Source organism: Microtus oregoni, unplaced genomic scaffold (assembly GCF_018167655.1).
Source record: "Microtus oregoni isolate MIOR12 unplaced genomic scaffold, Mior012 000032F_ref0000030, whole genome shotgun sequence".
Taxonomy (NCBI): domain Eukaryota; kingdom Metazoa; phylum Chordata; class Mammalia; order Rodentia; family Cricetidae; genus Microtus; species Microtus oregoni.
In genome coordinates, this window is record NW_024543091.1 from 7228724 (window position 1) to 7249577 (window position 20854).

At 42.9% G+C, this 20854-nt stretch overlaps 1 protein-coding gene across 5 annotated transcripts in view; it reads right to left on the reverse strand.

Moving 5' to 3' along the window:
- Senp6 (SUMO specific peptidase 6) overlaps positions 1-20585 on the reverse strand; it is an 87037-nt gene extending 66452 nt beyond the window's left edge. For 2 of the 5 annotated variants that reach the window (XM_041679438.1, XM_041679437.1), the window contains exons 1-3: positions 19899-20585; positions 4333-4426; positions 1920-1977 (exon numbers count right to left, since the gene is read on the reverse strand). In XM_041679438.1, the coding sequence (XP_041535372.1) occupies positions 1920-1977; positions 4333-4426; positions 19899-19950 (204 nt within the window). In that variant the 5' untranslated portion in view covers positions 19951-20585. The remainder of the gene's footprint in view (positions 1-1919; positions 1978-4332; positions 4427-19898) is intronic. The other 3 variants (XM_041679441.1, XM_041679439.1, XM_041679440.1) reach the window with 2 other exon arrangements.
- Between the last annotated feature and the right edge of the window lie 269 nt (positions 20586-20854).

A 20854-nucleotide genomic window follows, 5' to 3' on the forward strand; every position in this document is an offset into this window, starting at 1 on the left:
TTGGTTTGTTTTTTTGGTTGCTTATTTTGGAGATATGCATTTAGTATAGTCCTAGCTGGTTTAAGAGAGATCTGCCTGCCTCTGCCTCCACAGTTATGGTTTTAAAGGTAAAGACCAGCATGCCTGGCTTTTTAATGTTTTCTTGAAGCAGGGTCACATGCATCCCAGACTGGTCTTAACTTCCATGTAACTGTTTGTTTTTTTTTTCCCGAGACAGGGTTTCTCTGTGGTTTTGGAGCCTGTCCTGGAACTAGCTCTTGTAGACCAGGCTGGTCTCGAACTCAGAGATCCGCCTACCTCTGCCTCCCGAGTGCTGGAATTAAAGTTATGCCACCGCGCGGCATAACTTCCATGTAACTGAAGATGAACTTGAACCTCTGATCCTGATATCTCCATTACACATGCACCACCATAGCTGGTTTATATGGTTTCACGTATGCTAGGCAAGCACTCTACCACACCCAGGCCCATAAACATATTTATTCCATAAGTACAGAATTGTAAGACACGTGCTATACAAGATGAGGAGTTGAGTCTGGATTCTCAAACCCTCATAAAGCCAGGCAGGCATGGTGTCCACTTGATATCCCAGCATTGGAAAGCAGACAGGATACCAGGAAAGTGGGGCTACCTATAGAGCCAAGTCAGCAAACTCTGGGCTAGGCAAGAAATTCTGCCTCAATAATAAATAAAGCAAAGATCAGCTAAAGAGACCTCAACTATGGAGCACAAGCACATAAGCACCCACACTCAACACACACACTTTTCTTTTTAAAAAAACACAAATACTATTTTACTATTTTAGATATCTAGCATATCTACTTTTTTCTCCTAGTAATTTTTAATAATTATGGTCTTAGTCACTAATACACCAAATTATTGAGGAGTGGGAAATATAGTCGTAACAAATATAATATAAATTGAGCCAGTTATGAATGATTATCTCATAGGTCAGAATATTACTGTTCAGCTGGGAGGACATCTTTAATCCTAGCATTGAGGAAGGCAGGTGGATCTCTGTGAGTTCGAGGTCAGCATGGTCTACAGAGTGAGTTCCAGGACAGCCAGAGCTACACAGAGAAACCTTGTCTCGAAAAACCAAAAAAAAAAAAAAAAAAAAAATCCTATTAATAAAAATCAACATGATAGTTTTGGCCCAACTCAGTTTTCCAAATAATACAAGCCAAATACTACTAAGAAATGGAGAAGATGAGGCTCAATTTGTAGAACGTTTGCTTGGCATGAGCGAAGTCCTAGAGATCTCAATTCCAAACCTCATGTTCGTGGAACAACCATCTCTCCAGTCCCAGAGCTATTTTCTATGGACCTTCACAGATGGCCTCCAGAACTCCAAGTGAAAGCAAGACTAGAAAACTTGTACAGTAAGTACACTACCAACCATACAAGGGAGTAAGGCCTGAGGTGCTACAGAGATGTCTGCTCCAGCTCCTTTTCTGGTTCCCAGTAGCCAAGGGATGAGGAGCCTCATAAGCTGTGTGCTTCCACCATGTTGCTACAGGCCCAAGCAACAGTGGACAAAAACAAACTTGAGGCAGAGTCAATTTTCCTCCTCTATTAAGTTGACTAGCTATTTTTTAATACCCATGGAAAGCTCAACTAAGACATTTCTATAGAGATAAATAAAAAATTAAAACTATTTGTGTCTGGAGTTGAGAACAGGAGCACGGTGACTTACTTATAAATCTATCTCCTTAAAAATGACACAGCTTCACTCTGTAACCCTGCTGGCCTGAACTCACTATATAGACAAGCTGGCCTTGAACTTGAGGCAAGCCTCATTTCTTTAACTCCTAAGTGCCAGGATTACAAGGTACAGATTACCACTTTCAGCCAATCTTTTAAATAACTTTTATGGGTATATAACACAAAAGAAAAAAAATATTTTGAGCAACACTTGCCTTTTTTCCTTTTGAGGTTTCAGAATCCTCATCTTCTACACTGAGTAGATTTGCCCCACTATACAGAAAATAAAGGAAGAAACCTTAAGCAACAGTTACAGTCCACACATTAATGCATCTGTTTTACTTCACTGCTCATCCAACTGGAGTCAGCAAACTTTTCTGCAAAGCCTCAGGCAGGCAAACATTTTAGGCTTCCCATATTGTAACTATATATACATTCCCTGTTACATCTTTACCATGGCAGCATAAAATTACCATAACATTATACAGCTGGCTGCTTTTCAACACAATTATGAACATCTAGGCACTGAGCAAAAAAGATAATCCGCTGACCCCTCCCTAAATGAACATATGATCTTCTTTGTCAGGCTATATATTTTATAATTAGTTATGTGCACTATTTCCTTTTCTGTCTTGAATTGACATCTAGAGAACAGAAAAGTAATAAAAGCAAAGTACTACTAAGGGAAGGAAAATGAGCTAAAAAGAGGAATCCTAAAGGTACCGGCACAATGACATCACATCACCCTTGGAGACAGCAACCTTTTGCTAGAACTAATGGCCATCATGCTACTACATTAACAGCTCACCAGCAACCTCAACATCACCAAAAAAATGAAATCCCTAAGGAACACAATAAACTGCAGAGTGGAATCCATACACGAGATGCATACAATGGCACCTAATAGATCGTTTTTAAAAGATAACTGTGGGAAATCTTCCAGAACAAAAATCAAATATATCTTTTTGATAATTCTGGTATATATAGTAAACTCCAAGCTATTTTTAATAAAAACATGTTTTGCTTCATTGTTATAGATCAACATTTATAATTATGTTAATACAAAAATTCTCTTCTAGGGGGCTGGAGAGATGGCTCAGAGGTTGAGAGCACTGACTGTTCTTCCAAAGGTCCTGAGTTCAATTCCTAGCAACCATATGGTGGCTCACAGCCATCTGTAGTGGGGTCTGGTGCCCTCTTCTGGCCTGCAGACATGCATGGAAGGAGTGCTGTATACATAATAAATAAATAAATAAATATTTTAAAAAAAATTCTCTTCTAAAAATTGTCTTAAAATGTTTGAAAGGTAAAGTATTTCTGCAGTAATTTCATATTTAGTTCCCATTTTTAAAAACTATGTAAATATTAAATATCTATTTAATGGGAAAAAATTAAAAATAACCAGAAAAAAGGGTAGGATGATTAAAAAAAAGGGACTTTATTGAAATAAATATATCAGTTCAAAGTTCTCTTTCAAATAAAATTACCTAAAATAAAGGACATGAAATAACCCCAAGTATTCAGCCACCATACTTGAGTGATAATGCTTTAAGAGCTGGTGTGGTGAAGCACATCTGCAGTTCCAGCACTAAGAGGCCAAGGGAGGACAGCTACAAGGGTAAGGCCACTCTGAGCTAGACAGGGACCTACAGCCTGGCCTGGGCTATAAAATGAGGCCCTCTCCCCAAAAATTAGGAAAATAAAATTTGTAAAAATGCAGTGGCACACAACTTAAATTTTTAGCACTTGGAAGTCAAGAGCAGGTGGATACTACAGGTTCCAGGCCAGCCTGGTCTATAGAATAAGTTCCAGGACAGTCAGGACTGTTAGACAGAGAAACCCTGTTTGGAAAACAAACCAAAAAAGTAAATAAATAAATAAATAAATAAAATTATATTTAGAGCTCTGCCTAAATTTTGTGTATTTATACGTCTCTGAACTTTTTTTTTGCCAGTGAAAAAGGAAGTCAGTAAACCAATAACTTAAAAATAGTATTGAATTTGCAACACGATTATCATAGTATGCAAAAAGTACTACTGTAACTCTTACTAAAGGCAGTGGAAGCACACTGTGGACGAGCACTCTCCAAGGTAAGGCCCTGACTTGATCTACAGGGCACTATCAAAAGCAACAACAAAACCCACACCTCTTTTGTAAAATTTCACACAGCACTGACTTCAAGCACATTAACACTGCTTTCACTTCTATCTAGACAATGCCTATACACAGCATCCAAACTGCTGTGTTTTCCCTGGTGGAAATGTGAGTAAAGGTGGATGTGGTGGTCACAGGTTCACAAGCTGAAAACAGAAGACTTAATCTTTCATATACAATTTAGAAGTTTTCGGATTGATTCCAGAAAGGCTGTCTTTTAAAGAGGAGCCAAGACTACTTGAGTTTGAAAAGTGTTGTCTAGTCATTCTTCAGTCATTAGAAAACATGTATCACATACACATACATTTTGAATATAAATATAAAGAAATATAAGCAAAATTATTTACCAACAAAATACTGATTTATCTCTTCTTACCGCAAAAAGATACCATATTAAAACTTTCCACAAAGTATTAATTGATTTTCTACTGAAAAGTTTCATTTTTATAAAGTATCAGAGGGAAATATCCTTACTCTTTATCTGCATCTCCTTCACTTTCTTCTTCATGATCAAAGCTCCAATTATTTTTAAAACCTCCATCTCTCTTAGATTCTGATCTAGCCAAAGCTGAAATAAAACAAACTGAAATAAGTATTCATTAATGTAACTACTGAATATAAAAAGAATTTGAGCTTTTCCCAAACTCTGATTGTTCTAATTTATTTATTTATTTATTTTTTGATTTTTTCAAGACAGGGTTTCTCCGTAGCTTTTTGGTTCCTGTCCCGGAACTAGCTCTTGCAGACCAGGTTGGCCTCGAACTCACAGAGATCCGCTGCCTGTCTCTGCCTCCCGAGAGCTGGGATTAAAGGTGTGCGCCACCACCGCCCAGCAAATTTTTTTAATCTTAATGCTTTTTTAAAATTATTTTTGTAAGCAACTTACAACTCCAAGAGGGGAAAAAAAACATATTAAAAGTTGGTTTTCTAATGAGATATGTCTGTGTCTACTACAGAAACAAATTACTAAAACAATAAAATGGGGAAGGGCACGCATGTTTATTTAAAATATATAAAATCAGTCTTACTCTCAATCTTTGATCACTGATCCCAGAAATTAGTCCCCTGATTTAGTCCTCTTGATTTATTCATGAGAACTACATCCGGCCACTAACATTTTCAATAGACTCAATCACCTCTGCCTTCTCACAGAAGAGAAACAAAGCATGGCCTTCTGTGTTGGCAAGGTAGTCAATCTGATAAGCAGAATCCTCCAGATCACCAGAGATATTATTAGAAAACACACAACAAGTGGGAAGGGTGAAATAAATGCCGTTTAAAAGCTAAGATCTGTCCTGGAGCCACAAGACAAAAGTCTAACTTTCTAGAGTTTAAGCTTTAAGATTAAGTTCAGGGTCTTAATGTTACAAGAAGTCAGACTGACCCAAAGGGTAGGAAAAAGAAAAATGTAACTAGTGATGACCTACCCTTTGATCTGGACTTGCCCCTTGAATTACCGAGGACAACATATATCCTATCCATCTACAAGGTCTGGTGGGGAAGCAAAAGCTCAGTGATAGAGTACTTGTCCACCATGCTACAGACACTGGCTTCAAACCCAGCACCATAAAACATAAATAAATAAAGTGAAAATATAAAGTGTATCTAACCATTGGCTGCAACCATGAATGCAGCCCAACACGAAATTGCAAACTTACTAAAAATATTATGAGATTATTTTCTACTTAATTTCATGATTCTCATTCATTACCTCTGTAGGTTACAATGCCAAAAGGCTAAACATCCATCTCTCAAAAATTCAGATTTTTTTTTCTTAAAGTTAAGGATAAATTCATTAGTTTTTTTTTTTTTTTTAAGGCAGACAACCTGAAAATCTTGGCATCTTCCCAGTGAAGAAAAATGGAGACAGGAAGGGAAAAAGTTGGTTGAGTTAAGTCAGCAGGTAAGACAGCCACATGGCAAAAAAGCAGTCAAATAGTGGGAGGTGGGCTTTGGAGAAAGAATAAGAAAGTAGTATAAAGTTCTAGAAAAAGCATGCTTACTCTCTGGCCAGCACGCAAAAGAAAGAGACAAAAAAGAAAAAGGAAAAGTTATATTTTCTTAAGTCAAGCCTTAGAAAGACAGGACCTCTTGAAGGATTGATTATTGTGAGGACTGTTCCGAATTCAGATTTAAAAAAAAAAAAAACACCCCAAAGATAATAGTGCTAAGAGTAGGAAATTTGGGAGATATGGGGCAGAATCCACAGCGATGGGATAAATCCTAAAAAAAGAGACCCATGGAAGTTGGTTTACCCTTCCTCCATGGGAAGATATAGTTACAAGTTGCCATGTGTGAGGTAAGAATCTGGATACCCTGACTTCACTGTCTAGCCTCCAGCACTGAGAAATTCATCTAGAGCTTGTCATGGTGGTGAATATCAGTCAACCCAGTACTTCGGAGGTTGAAGTAAGATCACAAGTTCATGGCCAGCCTGGGCTACACAGAATTTGAAAACAGCCTTAGATACATAGTAAAGACCCCATCCCACTCCCAAAAAGTCAACAAAGACAAATGATGAAGTCTGTGAAACCTTTAACATCACTACAAAGACACTAGGTAGAGCATTCTCAAACACAAACCCTCAATTACTAAGAGACCAGAATTTTTACAATCTATGTGATATAGAAGTCTATAATTAAAACAGCTTCCTTTTTGGTCAACAAAGGGCATCAGAATTTGGAAGCGCTGCAACTAGACATTCACAGTACGATGCCTTCTTTAGAAGTTGGCCTGTGGCAAATTTACTACTTTACTGTGAAGGCTAGTTTTAGTTCCTAAGCTAATAGACTCTAGAATCTTGTGGGGATGCAGTTTCTTGTGGGGTTGCCTAGATTAACTGGCCCATGGACATATCTGTGGAGAATTGTCTTGATTGTACTAACTGAGCTGGGGAGGACTCATCCACTCTAGATCCCTGTGTTTTGGGATCCTGTAGAAAAAAACCTGCCGAGTGGTGGTGGCTCATGCCTTTAATCCCAGCAGGCGGCTGTGAGTTCAAGGCCAGCCTGGTCTAAAGAGCTAGTTCCAGGACAGGCTCCAAACCCGTCTCTGAAGAAAAAAAAAGGAACTGAGCATATGCATGATTTTTCTCTCTGCCCTTATCTAGATATGACCAGGTGTTTCGATCTCCTGCTTTCCTGACTTCATTCAAGCAATGGTAAACTAATTTTGTGAGCTAAATTAAACCTTTCTTCTCCTAAGCCACTTTTATCATGGTATTTTATAACAGCAACAAAAACTAAACCGGGACACTTAGCAAGTACAAAGAAAAGTGTAACTGGGGCACCAAAGTGAAAAGCCAAACTAACCTAGAGTGCCAGTCAAATGAGACCCAAAATTATATACTGGACATCACAAACTCTTGTTCCATACTGTTTTGTGAATGAACTACCCAAACTAAGAGGATAACATGGCAGCAGTCAGTCACTATTGAGAATGTTAGTCAAGACTCAAACAATAAATGCTCCATGTTTAAAAAACCAGAGGTTAGAGGGAGGGAAGGCCCTGTGGGTAAAATTGTACTGGCTGAACAATTGTGAAGACCAGATTTTGACCTCCGCATCCATGTAACAATGTGGACAGACACTGGAGTATTGTTGGGGCTTGTTGTTCAAAAACAGCTGAGAAAATGCAAACCCCAAGTTCAGGCCGAGACCTGCCCTCAAAAGGATTAGGTAAATAGTGATAGGGAGACTCCCAATACCCTTTTCAGATCTCCTCATGCACACACAGGAGCATATAGCCACATGCAGGCACAATACACATAGACAAATATACAAATAAGAAAAAAACAAACTACAGAACTGGTTAGATATTAACCTCTCAAATAAAGGACACATTCTCCTTAGAAAAAATTTTAAATAATTTTATGTATATCCCCTGAGGGAATTTCTTCAGAATAGGCCAGACTTAGCTCATTTCAACAAACAAACACATGAAAACAAAAAAGAGGATTTAGAAAAGCAGAGAGCCAGGCGGTGGTGGCACACATCTTCAATCCCAGTACTCAGGAGGCAGAGGCAGGTAGGTCTGTGAGTTTGAGGCCAGTCTGGTCTACAGAGCAAGTTCCAGGACAGTCCCCGCTATACAGAGAAGCCCTGACTGTGTGTGTGTGGGGGGGGGGGGGGGGAACCAAACAAACAAAAAAAAAAACAAACAAAATGGAAAGTGGAGAAATCCAACCAACACTTCTACATTCAAGTGTCGAAGGTTCCATCAACTGTGATGTTATATTCACAGCATCACAACCTTTAATACAGTAGGAGAGAAAAGCTGCCATCTCCACCTGCACAGTGCAACGTGCCCTGTCTAAGTGGTGCTGGGGATATAAACTGCGTGTCATGCATAGCAGGCAGAAAGTTCAAATCCTCAAAGATCCTTGGGTATTTACATGCCACCACACTGTTATGAGTAACACTGGTTGTTTTGTTACTATCTTAAATTATAAACAAAGTTTCTTCCATTGGTAGGAATCAAACCCAGGACCCTGTTCATAACAGGAAAGCACTCTTAACACTAAAGCCATCTCTTTAGCTCAATACATTTTTTTCTTCTATATTCTCCACCAAAATAACAGTGATGTAAGAAGAAAAACAGAGGCGATAATAGTAAATGAAAGATGCAACAAAAATAGCAAAAAGGGGCTAAAGAGATTGGTTCCCAGCGCACACATCTGCTAGCTCATAACCACATGTTACTCAAGAGGATCCAACATCCTCTTCTGGTCTCTGAGCACCCCCCATCACATTTATGTTAACACACATATATAATTTTAATCGTAGGTAGGAACTATTTTAGTTGAACCTGAAAGAGGGTAAGGGCAGTCAGTACAGGGGATGGTTTGGAGGGAGGAAACAGAAGGAGAAATGTTGTGATTATACTATAATCTCAAAAAATAAAAAGATTAAAATAAATTATTTTAGTAGGACATGTTCAATCTAAAGAATTCAACCAAAGATTATTCTCCAGAATAGAGAGAATCCATCATAGAATACAGATGCTGGGGGCTGAAGAAATGGCTTGGCGATCAATGCAGGTATGGTTCCCAACACCTACATGTGGCCGTTCAAAAGCACCTGAAACTGGAACCATAAAGAACACAATGCTTCCGGCCTTCACAGGCACCTGAACTCATGTGCACATACATCGCCACCACAGGCAGACAAGACCCCTCTACCACAGGCAGTCAGACATAGACATACTGACACACACACACACACAAATAAAATTAAATTTAAAAGTTTGTAATTAGCTTTCTGTTGCTTTGATAAACATCAACAAAAAGCAACTCGAGAAAGAAAATGATTTATTTGGCTTATAAGTTATAGTTCACCATTGAGGGAAGGCAAGATAGAAATTCAAGACAGAACTCTGAAGGCAAGAACTGAAGCAGAGACCAAGGAGGAATACTGCTTACTAGAGTACTTTTTATGGCTTGCTCGGCTTGCTCTCTGATTCAATACAGGCCCACCTGCATCCTGATGGTACCGCCCACAGTGGGTTGACCTCTCCTCCATCAATTAGCAATTAAGAAAATGTCCCAAAAACATGCTCACAAGCTAATCTGATGGAGACAATCCTTCAGTTGAGGTTCCCTCTTCCCAGATAGACCAAGTTAAGTTTACAACTAAAGCTAACTATAACTATCTAGCGCCAGGTCTGAACACAATCGGTAATTTTGAACCTTGAATAAACAATTTTTATACAACCAAAGAAATATTCAGCCTTGGTATGAAGTACTGTAACTGCAAGTCCCATGTGACAATCAGAGGACAAAATTAAATCAAATAATTGTAAGAGGATGATGATATCTAAAAAAAGGAAAACGTAAAATCTGATGAAATGTTTTCAGATATCAATTTGGACAGTGAAGCTGAATCTGCTCACACAAGATCTAGACATTCCACCAAGCACACAACAGGCCAGGTGTGGGAAACTATGATGCAGTTTGATCTGGCTTGCTGTTTATTATAAACACTACGTATGGTAGCACACACCTTCAATCCCAGCTATATTCCTTAATGCAGGAAGTGAAGACAGGTGGATCTCTAAGTTTCAGGCTGGTCACAGCTATGTAGCAAGACCCCATCTCAAAAAAAAAGTGGGGGGCACAACAATTACGTAAAAAAAGGCACAACAATTACATAAGTGTGAATATTATTTATATAAGAATGCATATATACCTATGTATATATAGGTGTATATCTGTAACTCAGTGAGAGATGGCTCAGTGGTTAAGAGCATTGCCTGCTCTTCCAAAGGTCCTGAGTTCAATTCCCGGCAACCACATGGTGGCTCACAACCATCTGTAATGAGATCTGGTGCCCTCTTCTGGCCTGCAGGCATACACACGGACAGAATATTGTATACATAATAAATAAATATTTAAAAAAAAAAAGAAATGGCTGGGTGGTGGTGGTGCACACCTTTAATCCTAGCATTCAGGAAGCAGAGGCAGGAATATCTCTGTGAGTTTGAGGCCAGCCTACTGCCCTACAGAGCAAGTTTCAGGACAGGCAAGAAACAGAGAGAAACCTGTCTTGAAACCCATCCCCCGAAAAAAACAAAAACAACAAAACAAAACCTCAAAACCCCAAAGTAAAGGTGGTCTAGGTACAATGACACAAAACTATAATCCAGAAGTCAGGATGAGTTGAGGCAAAAGGATTGTCCTGAGTTCAAACCATTCTAGGCTATGCAGTAAATATCTGGCCAGCAGGGTTATATACATAGCAAGATCCTGGTATATGTGTGTGTGTGGGGGGGGGGATAATAAAAAAAGTAACAGAAACCTTAAAAAATAGCAGTCTGAGATGGTTCTGGGTCACTCTCAAATTCTCCAAAGGCAGTTTCTGTGGAGTCCCTGGCTCCCCAATTCAAGTCTAAGCCCACTGTTACCATGCTAATCACCCAAAGATACCTCAAGACTACATGGAGAGGGAGCAGGCCTGCCAGGCGGACTCCAGCATGAAGCCAATCTGGAATCAGAGCATCCAAGTCAGGCCCTACTGTAGTGAGCTGCGTGGTGTCACACCTGATGGAGATGTATAATCAACTCCTGAGATGGCTAAGGCCTGACCTATGCTACGATCACACAATGATTATCAGCTGCCTGCATATGCGTGAACCTACGGGCGGTGCCCACCTGGCAGTTCCGGGTTGGCAGCCCATGCCTACTTAAGGGCTGGGAGAGGTTTTGCCCTGAGAGAGGAGAGGGAAGGAGAGAGAGGAAAAAAGGAGAGAGGAGAGAAAGAAAAGGAGAAGGAGATAGATTGCTGTGAATAAAGTCCTGGAATAAACTGCAGTGAGAAGAGCTCCGGTGGTCACGTCATCCTTGCGGGACGAGGGCTGAATGTGACAGTTGGTGGCCCGTAGGGGAACCTCCAAACCTCTCTCCGTAAAGCCCAGAACTTGCTGCAGTCAGGGGGTGCACCAAATAATCCTCAAGGTAAAGATTGGGGATCCGCGACAAAAAGCGGGTTTTCCGCTCTCGCTGGTAGAAGAAGGGAGAGTGGGGGTAATAGGGCCGCGACCAAAGCAGACGGTTTAAAGTCAGAGCCACGATCAAAGTGGACGGTTTAAAGTGAGGGCCACGACCAAAGTGGACAGTTTAAAATGAAAATAAAAGAATAGGAGTTTAGAATGGGCGCTTCAACATCACACCTGATTTTTCTAGCTCTTAACGAGCTGTTCCGGAGCGCATTGGAGAGGTTTTTGACTGAAGGTGACACAATTGCCCCTTGGTTTGCCGTCTCTGGCAATCTTAATGTGTCATCCTGGGATAAGCCTGGTAGAGATCTGGATTTTGCCACTGAACAGGTGTGGTTTGAATTACCGAGACCTCCAGAGTTAGCAGTGGAGTGTGAGCAGCTGTGGCTCCAAGGCCAAGCAGCACTGAAGCTGCAAACACCGGGACCTGCCTCAGGGCATAGAAGTGCAGCACGAGGTGAGGTCTGTAGGCCTGAACCTCTGTCCCTGCCTGGGGCAACCTGCCTGGATCACGTGGGGTGGCACGCAGCAGCACCATGCCTCCACCTTACAGTTCGGTGGGGAGGAGCCTCTGACTCTACACCCGGAGTCCAAGCTCTACTAGAAAATGGCAGTAGATTGCAATAAAAACCCGTAAGAATGCAACGTCCCCGCTCAGCAGGAAGTAGCCAGACAGATTGACAATGCCCAAATTCCCTAAAACTTGGTTTAAGCGGGGCCCTTTCAGAGCAGAAGCAGGATCAGCTGAGCTGCTAGGGAAGCCAAAGAGGTGCATGAGGGAGAAAGTGTCTTCCATGCACTCAGCTGACAGGAATAAATGAGCCATGGGGGTATGGCAGCTGGGGTATGTTATTTAGGGAGACTGCTGAAGGAACAGTGGTTTCTTACTGCTTCTGGGGTCATGGCAAAGCCACTCCTAATGACAGGAGCAGGCAGAGGAAAGCCAGGGAGGGGAAAGCAAGATTGCCTCCCCTTCCTCTCCTCTGTGCTGGCCCCTCTGCTACCAGTTCTGACTGCCCTTGCTGCTGCCGCAAGCACAGCCGCGGCTGTGGCAATTGGCTCAGCTTAGCTGTGAATGGAAGTATCTGGGGCTGTGTGTGATATGAAAAATTTAAAGAATTGTCTAGATGTCTTTTAGGTAATTGGTCTGGTGAATTCGAACAACAACTGGAAAAGCTGCGAGTGACGATTGTGACTGCAGATTCCACACGCATGGATACCAGCCTGGCAGAAGAACTATCTTCCTGGATCACTCCTCTGAACATAACCATGAGAATAACATAAAATTAGACTTTTCTATAGCCACAAAATGCATAAGATTCTCTCCCTCATGATAACCCAGCTATTGTTAATTCCATTAATTTTCTTTGCCTAGTTTCAGAAAATCCTCTATTAGTGTTTGATCAACATAGGCCTAACGACTTGATATGTCACTTTGTTTTATGTCCTCATCTATTCCACCCCACACCAGTGCTAGGATGGGAATACAGGCTCTCACATGCTAGGCAAACATTCTATCACTAAGCTACATCCCTAGCCCTGTTTTGTTTTTCTGTATAATTCATGAACTGTTCTGAATCTGCAAAATTGAATTTCATAAAACCTGTCCCTTGTAATTTGAGAAAAGTAGTAGTCTTTCACTTATCTACCATGTTCGACCACAGTGGACACAAACCCTACAACAATGTCTCTTGCACTCTGGCTCTAACTCTTAGTCTGAATTGCCAACAAATCTGCCTTTAAATTTTTTATTCTTACTGTTGTTTTTCTCTTAGTAACTAAAGAACTCTGACCTTTTCTCTATTCTAGCACACTCTTGAACCTTAAATAAAACTGAACATAAGAAATGTTATAGTACAACATTCAATCTTATCACCAAGGCAGCTATTAAGTGACTGATATAAAAATTACATAGAAGACAGGAACAACTGGGCTTGGGGACATATGCCTTTAATTCCAATACTGAAGCACAAGGGGAGGTGGATCTCTATGAGTTCCAGGTCCGCCAGGACTTACATGGAATAACTTTGGGGGAAGGGAGCATCGAAGGCTGGATAGAGAGGATGGTTGCCAAGATTTTTCACCTTGTTACTCAGAAGTGCAATTTAAAAGCATGACTTGTTTATTGTTGGAATTTCCATTTGATCTTTTCAGACTACGTGTGATCATGGGCAAACAAAACCAAGCAAAGAGAAACTGGATAGGAGGAGACCACTGCACTATGACTTTGTTGGAGAGCTGGGAAAACAATTAGGGGATAAAGAGAAAGTTGTGTAGAGTTCAAAGAGCTACAGCATCCTGATATTCGTGCCACTTGCCCTCTTCCTACAAAGAAATCAATACCAGTTTAACCAAGTATACAGCCTACATCCCAGCAATGGAAGCTGCGGCAGGGCGACATAAAATGTCCATCAGTAGAAGACAGGCTAAGCTACACAAAGTCATTCATCCTGGGCTACATACTCACAACTCCCCTCCCCCAACGCATCCAAAGCAAACAAACACCGAAGAAAAGCAATACTAAATAAAGAACCTGGAACTGTTTCTGAGTAAACCTAAAGGCCTGGCCCACACTCCATGGAAGGACAAACTGTGTTTGAGTTCAACAGAAGTTATTAAGAATTGCTGTCCTGTGAAACTGGCAGGCTGACTGAGTTCTAAACTAGTTTTACATATAAAAGTATAGCTAAGTATAATGGAAAACACTTCTTATTGGAGACAGAAACATTTTGCTGATTTAGAGACAAGAGGGGGAGGGAGGATAGCTCAAAATTTCAAGGTCATCTACCACAGAGTCTAAGGGCAGCACAAAAAGCGAAGACTTAAACACTATCTACTTGCTAATGTACCTGACATCTAGAGGACCTGAATACTCAGCTGTTACAGAACATGCATTTTTTTCAACTACATTCTCCAAGAAAGAATACATTACGGGGAATAAAATAAGTCTCAAGAATTTTTTAATTAAAATTATGTAAAGGACGTTCTGTAGCTACATATCAATTATTAAAAATGAGCAATGCTGTATATACCAGCACATGCCTGTATGCTCATCATTGGAAGGAAGAAACAGGATTCTAAAGGGGATTTGCCAACCTGGCCAGACTAGCTGAATCACAAGCTCCAGGTTCAGTGAGAGATTCTGTATTAAAAACGAAGGTCGAGTTTTTCCTTGGCACTGAGGCACAGGTGCACCCAACAGTCAACTTTCCAAGTAACCATGGTCCGGGAAGGCATTGTTGCTGGAGGCTTCATGGACATTCTACAAGAAATGATAAAGACTTCTCATCCATGATGGTTTTGCATAAAGACTCTGTGAAGCTTCCAAAGCCTTGGGCAAGCCCCAAGCCTATCTTTGTGTGCTGGCACACAACTATGATGAGCCTATGTATGTCACGTCGGTGGAAGCACTTTGTGCCAAGAATAAAAATCAACCTGATTAAGGTTGATGACAAGAAATGGGAAATGGTTGGATGCAGTTGTATAACGGTTAAGGCAAGAATCTCAAGCTAATGATATTATCAAAGAGTACTTTAAATGTAAGAAATGAAAAAATAAAATACTTGGCTCGTTTAAATAAATAAATAAGTAAATAAATAAGGCTGAGGGCTGGGGAGATGGCTCAATGGGCAAAGCACTTCATAAGCCAGCATGAGAAACTGCTCCAATTTCCAAAATCACCGAAAGCCAGTGCTAAAAAAAAAACCCCACAAAAATCACAGCTCTTCTATAGGCAGTCAGGAAAGTTCCGAGTTTAGGACAACAACAAAAGGGACTCCATCTCAAACAAGGTAGAAGGCAAAGACTGAGGCTTGAAGCTGTCCTCTGACCTGTACATGTACATTGTGGCAAGTATGTGCTCACATCTGTATACATAAAGAGGAGCACATACATACATGCATCATTAAAAACAAAAGAAAGTAGAACATTTAGAAGGGCTGGAGAGATGTCTTAGGAGTTAAGAACACTTGTTCCTGCAGAGAACCAGGGTTCAGTTCCCAGACCCATAGGACAGCATCTCTGACTCCAATTCCAGGGGATCCAACATTGCTTCTGACTTTTGCCGGCTCCTGCATTCATGTAGTGCACGTACAACTCATGTACATACACATAAATGAAGATAAACCTTTTTAAAGATTTCAAAAAAAAAAAGGTGTAGAGTGATGGAAGGCAATTTGATCTCTGGCCTCAACAAACATAGGCAGGAGCCCATGCATGCACTTGTGAGCTCTCTTGCTCTCTCTCGCTCTCTCTCTCTCTCTCTCTCTCTCTCTCTCACACACACACACACACACACAGAGAGAGAGAATGGAATGGCAAATGTACTTCAGATTGCAGAAAAGAAGGTAAAGAGAAAGCAAACTAGCTCTAAGTAAGTGCACTACATAAATAAATGTGAGAGCGGAGTCCCACAGAGCAGATGAGAAGACACCACCAGAAGGGAAGCGGAATAAGCAAGCTGGTTTTCCTAAGCTGCCACCCCTCTACAGCTGTCTCCACATAGGATTCAAGTATTTTTTGTTTTTTTGTGAAGTATACTTGCTAATGTCAGCCTCACCTTGAACCATCCTTTTGACACTGTTTTCATCCCCCTCAAATGTGCCTTGTTCCTTTTATTTTTACTGTCTCTTCCTGGAAAGCTCTGTCTCGCCACCACTCCTCCTATTCACCCTTTAAGGGACTATGATAAAAATGCTTATTATAAATAACTCATTTGTTATACATGACAGTTGTAATTTTATGATTATGATTCAGGAGACTCGGGAAACCACCATGTGCCTCTTCTCTAAGCAGCGACTAAACAGCATGTTGAATGAACAGAGACTGGCGACACTGCGACAGGTGAAAAGGTACATCAGTAGATGAGCATCCGTGACACTTCAACACGAGAACAACACAGAATTGGGGTCTCCTTAACAGTTAGAACGTATCCTAGAGCAAAGATATCAGACATCACCTGAGACCTAGAATCCAGCAGTGCGTCACTCATCCCAGAACCTCATACCAACCCTCAAAAAAGGATCTTGGAGTCTTTCTTATTTTCATCTTAAGTGGATACTGCATGAATAAATCTTACTCTATTCTGCTCTTTATTCAACCCCCTGACTCTCCTTTTCCAATTTTCAAGTCAGGCTCACTTCTACCAAAACTGCTGCACTGTTTTGTTTGTAATTCATTTCCCTTTTATTCTTGAACTTTTGTAATTTATTGCAGATAAGGCAGCCAAAGTGACAAAAAAAAAAAAAAAAAGTCTTGTGTATCCCACAGGGATAACCTTAAACTTCTGAGTCTCCAGCTTCCACCTCCCAAGCACTGGGATTACAGGTAGCCACCACCCTGTTATATTCCTTGCTGGAGATCAAACCCAAGATTTTGCAGATGCTAGGCAAGCACTCTACTACTAAGCAGCATCACAGACAAATATATATGTACATATAAATTATATTAGGACACTTTTTTTGCTCCCAGTTCTCCAATGGCTTCCTACTACTTGGAAAAAGACATAATCACAATCCTGTACCACAGAGCTTCTACCCCTCTCTCCCTTAATTTCAAGTAGTGAAACCACAAATGGCCTCTGAACCTTTATATGCATCACCCCTTTGAGTATCTTGTGATTAAAGGGTTCACTCGGCAGCCCCTCTTTAAAGACACCTTCCTTCCTTTTTTTTTTTTTCTCGTTTTTTTGAAACAGGGTTTCTATGTGTAGCCCTGGCTGTCCTGGAACTTGCTCTGTATACCGGGTTGGCCTCGAACTCAGATTCGCCTGCATTGCTCTCCATGTTTCTTCCATAGTCTTTTTTTTTTTCCTTTGGTTTTTCGAGGCAGGGTTTCTCTGTGGTTTTGGAGCCTGTCCTGGAACTAGCTCTTGTAGACCAGGCTGGTCTCGAACTCACAGAGATCCGCCTGCCTCTGCCTCCCAAGTGCTGGGATTAAAGGCGTGCGCCACCACCGCCCGGCTCTTCCATAGTCTTTATCACATCATAATGATCTAGTTTATTCATTAACAGCAAATGTATTCTAGATATAAGAATATGACAGGAAAACTACAAGCTAATTGCTTCAATAGAGCTTTTATTTCTATCTGGCTGAAAAGTAGAAAGAAATCATTTGATAAATTGTTAAAACATGTATGCATATGCAGATTTGTAGAGCACAGGTGGCATCAGGACATTACAGACACATGTCAAGTTTGAGCAGACCTCAAAAAGCTGATAGAAGTTTTGAAAAATGTTTTAAATGCATTGGTTTTTGTTTGTTTTTGTTTTGCTTTGTTTCTTTCCCACTGGTTGGCAGTCTCTTCCATTAAAATATACACATTCTATGAAGGCAGTGACTTCGAGTACTTCATTCACTGTTTTATTCCAACCAAGTAGACTAGGCTACTAAAAATGTTTGATGAGTTAAGAAAAATATTGTCAAAGGAAACCAAAGCATAATATAGGGATCTTTAAAATATCAAACCTAAGGGCTGGGGAGATGGTTCATGGGTCAGGACCTCTTGCTGCACTTGCAGAGACCCCAGGCCAGTCCACTGTGCCTATACAGTGGCTCACAACCATCCATGCTTCCAGTTCCACATGCCTTCTTTTTTTAACTGTGGCACCAGGCTTGTACAGGTTGCACATACATACAGGCAAAAAAAATCATACACAGAAAATAGAAGTTTAAAAACAGGTTTTAAAAATAATTAATCCTAAAAAACCACGTATCTGTAATCCTAGTGCTTGAGAAGCTGAGGCAAGAGGATTCCAGAAGTTCAAGGCTGGCCTGGTCTAAACTTTTTTCACTACTGAATGAGACAAGGTGGAACTCACACTTCCACATCTGTGCATTTCTGGACACTGAAGTTAGGATAAATTAAAGCCACTGCCAGTCACATCAGCCTGCTAGTGATGGCTTTGTGCCTGTTTTACCCTCCCTGTGTTTATCCACTCATATTTAAACTGAGTTAGCAGCCTACAGAAGCCCAAAATTCACAAAATCCCACAAGTCTAATCCTCTTCCTGGTGAATATGAACATCAGAAAGCCACCGCTTGAGTTTCCAATTTCCAAACAAAAAAATAGAAGGCATAGCACAACCTGCAATACAAACTACTCTCTCCATCTGTTGGTAGGTTACCTAACATGGTCAAACCAGTATGGAGGTAACAGGAAATGAACTCAGGAAAACACACACGCTTTCCTTATCTTGTGAGGAAAATAATAGAAAGGTCTCATCACTTTTTATATAAAGTCTGGCTTGCAAGGCAAAGTAAGCTTTTTTTTCCCACTTGCCTATTCTCAAGTATGAAGAATAAAGAAAATTATTTTCGCTCTTCTCTTAGCCTCCATTCATTAGCCGAGTACTTCCTCCAGAGGCAGTGAGCAGGGCATTATGCCACCCTCCTACAGAAAATTAAGGTTCTTTCTTAACTTTAATTTATATCTTCTTAATCCAGTAATGCTTCTAAATCATTTCTTAAAGCATGACCTGGATATATTTCACCCAGGGGGAAAAATACTTTCAAATTACTCAGAGTAATTATTCTTTTGTTGTTTTTGGTTTGGTTTTTCGAGACAGGATTTCTCTGTGTAGCCACGGCTGTCCTGGAACTCGCTCTGTAATCCAGGCTGGCCTAGAACTCACAGAGATCCACCTGCCTCGGCCTCTCTAGTGCTGGGATCAAAGGCCTGTGCCATCACTGCCCGGCAAAAGTATTTATTCTTAACAAGCACGGAATGCAGACTCATTTTCCTAAACATACTCATAAACTCAATTACCAGAAAAATTAAATAAAGTCGTGTGAACGTCATGTTCCCGGTGCTGGGAAGGCAAAAGCCAGTATCGTTACCCATTTACCACTACCCCAAACCAAAACACACCTTTTAACCGGCTTAGTCCAACTGAAAATAGTTAACTCTGCCTCTTAAGCGACTAAAAATGGAAACACCCTAACTCTTTCAGCTTCCCTGCCTGTCCCCAAACTGACACTGTGAGGCTCCTTCTCTTCTTTTTTTTTTTTTTCATTTAAACTGGTTTACGAAGTATGACCAAAACACATCTCATCAGAGTATCATCGGACACCACCGGGTCTAACCTGCACCCCAACGGCAGCGGCCAGCAGCCTTTTAACCAGCTTTTTAACCAGCAGGCCAGGGAACGACAACTACCTCTCCCCTGCCGACTTGGAGCGGCCAATTCCCCCCAAAGCTCAGCAGTCTGAAACTTTGCACGAACGCTGAGCAAGACCTGAAAGCAGTCGCCTCTCACCCCCTAGGCAAGCATGGAAAATAGGGAGAAGGGAGACTAGTCCGAGCCTTCGGCGTGGCCCTCGCCAGGCCGCCCGAGGCCTCGGCTCCCAGTGCGGCCACCGCGCCGTCTCGCGCCGGCCTGCCCGAGCCCTTGCCGGGAGGACCCGAACGCCCGCCATCGACCACCCGGCCCCTCCTGACGGAGCCAGGCCCTCCTGGAGCACACAGCTGAGTACCACGGCCCGGGGGACCCCGGTGTCACGAGTTTCCCCCCACCCCCACCCTCCCCTGAGTTCGCCGACCGCGAACGCACCTTCCAGAAAAGCAGCCTGCCCAGCGCCGCCGCCGCTCTTGCCCGCCGCCATCTTCCTCTTCTCACGCCGCCTCCTCCTTACTCCATGGCCGGCACCGCGGCCGTGCTCGCGGGGAACAGGGGCCGCGCGGCGGGAGGGTAGCAGCCGCAGGTTGGCGGGCCTCGGGCTCGGCCGTCCGCGAGCGACGCTGTCCCCGCCGGGCCGGGTCCCCACACAAAAGCTGGCCGACGCGGCCCGGCCTGTCTCGGGCGGACGGGAGGCGCTGAGGCCCGCGGCCTGGGCTGCTTCTCCTCAGGCTCCTACCGGGGTCCGTGAGCGGCGGCGACGGCGGCGGCGGCGCTTCCCGGGTCCGGCTTCCCTCGGCACACGACTCCCCATCCACCGGCCGCGCCGATCTCCGTGAAGCTGCTCTCCGCCGCTGGCGCCGGGGACGGAGAACGAAGCGAACGCGCACACGCCGCCTGCGTCCCGGGCCGTAAAATGGCCGCAGCGGCGCGCCGAGCGAGGGCTCCGCGACCGTCAGGCGCCCGCGACCCCTCGCTGCTCCCGCAGTGGCCGCCGCCGCCGCCGCCGCCGCCTGCCCGCCCACCCCGCCCAGGCGTCAGAGCATCAGCCCAGGCCTCGGCGACTGTCCATGTGGACGGGGGTGGGTCTCCGCCACCGCCGAGCGTCGGTCGCCACAGCAGCCCCGCCGCCGCTCCTCCCCCACGGGCCTCCGGGCCCGCCCCGCCGCCGCCCCAGCCCCTCTCCCTTGGGGCCCGGGCTCCCCCCACGGCACCGGCCGAACACACCCCGGGAGGGTGGCGGGAGATTTCAGCCCGCGGGCCCTGCGTGGCGTCCCACCGGCCTAGGCAGGGCACGAACAAAACCCCTTCCTCAGAAGGCCCCATGGCAGACCCGGCCTGCGAGCGCGTCCCAGCCTGCTGGTGAGGGATTCTGTTTGATCCCCGTGGCA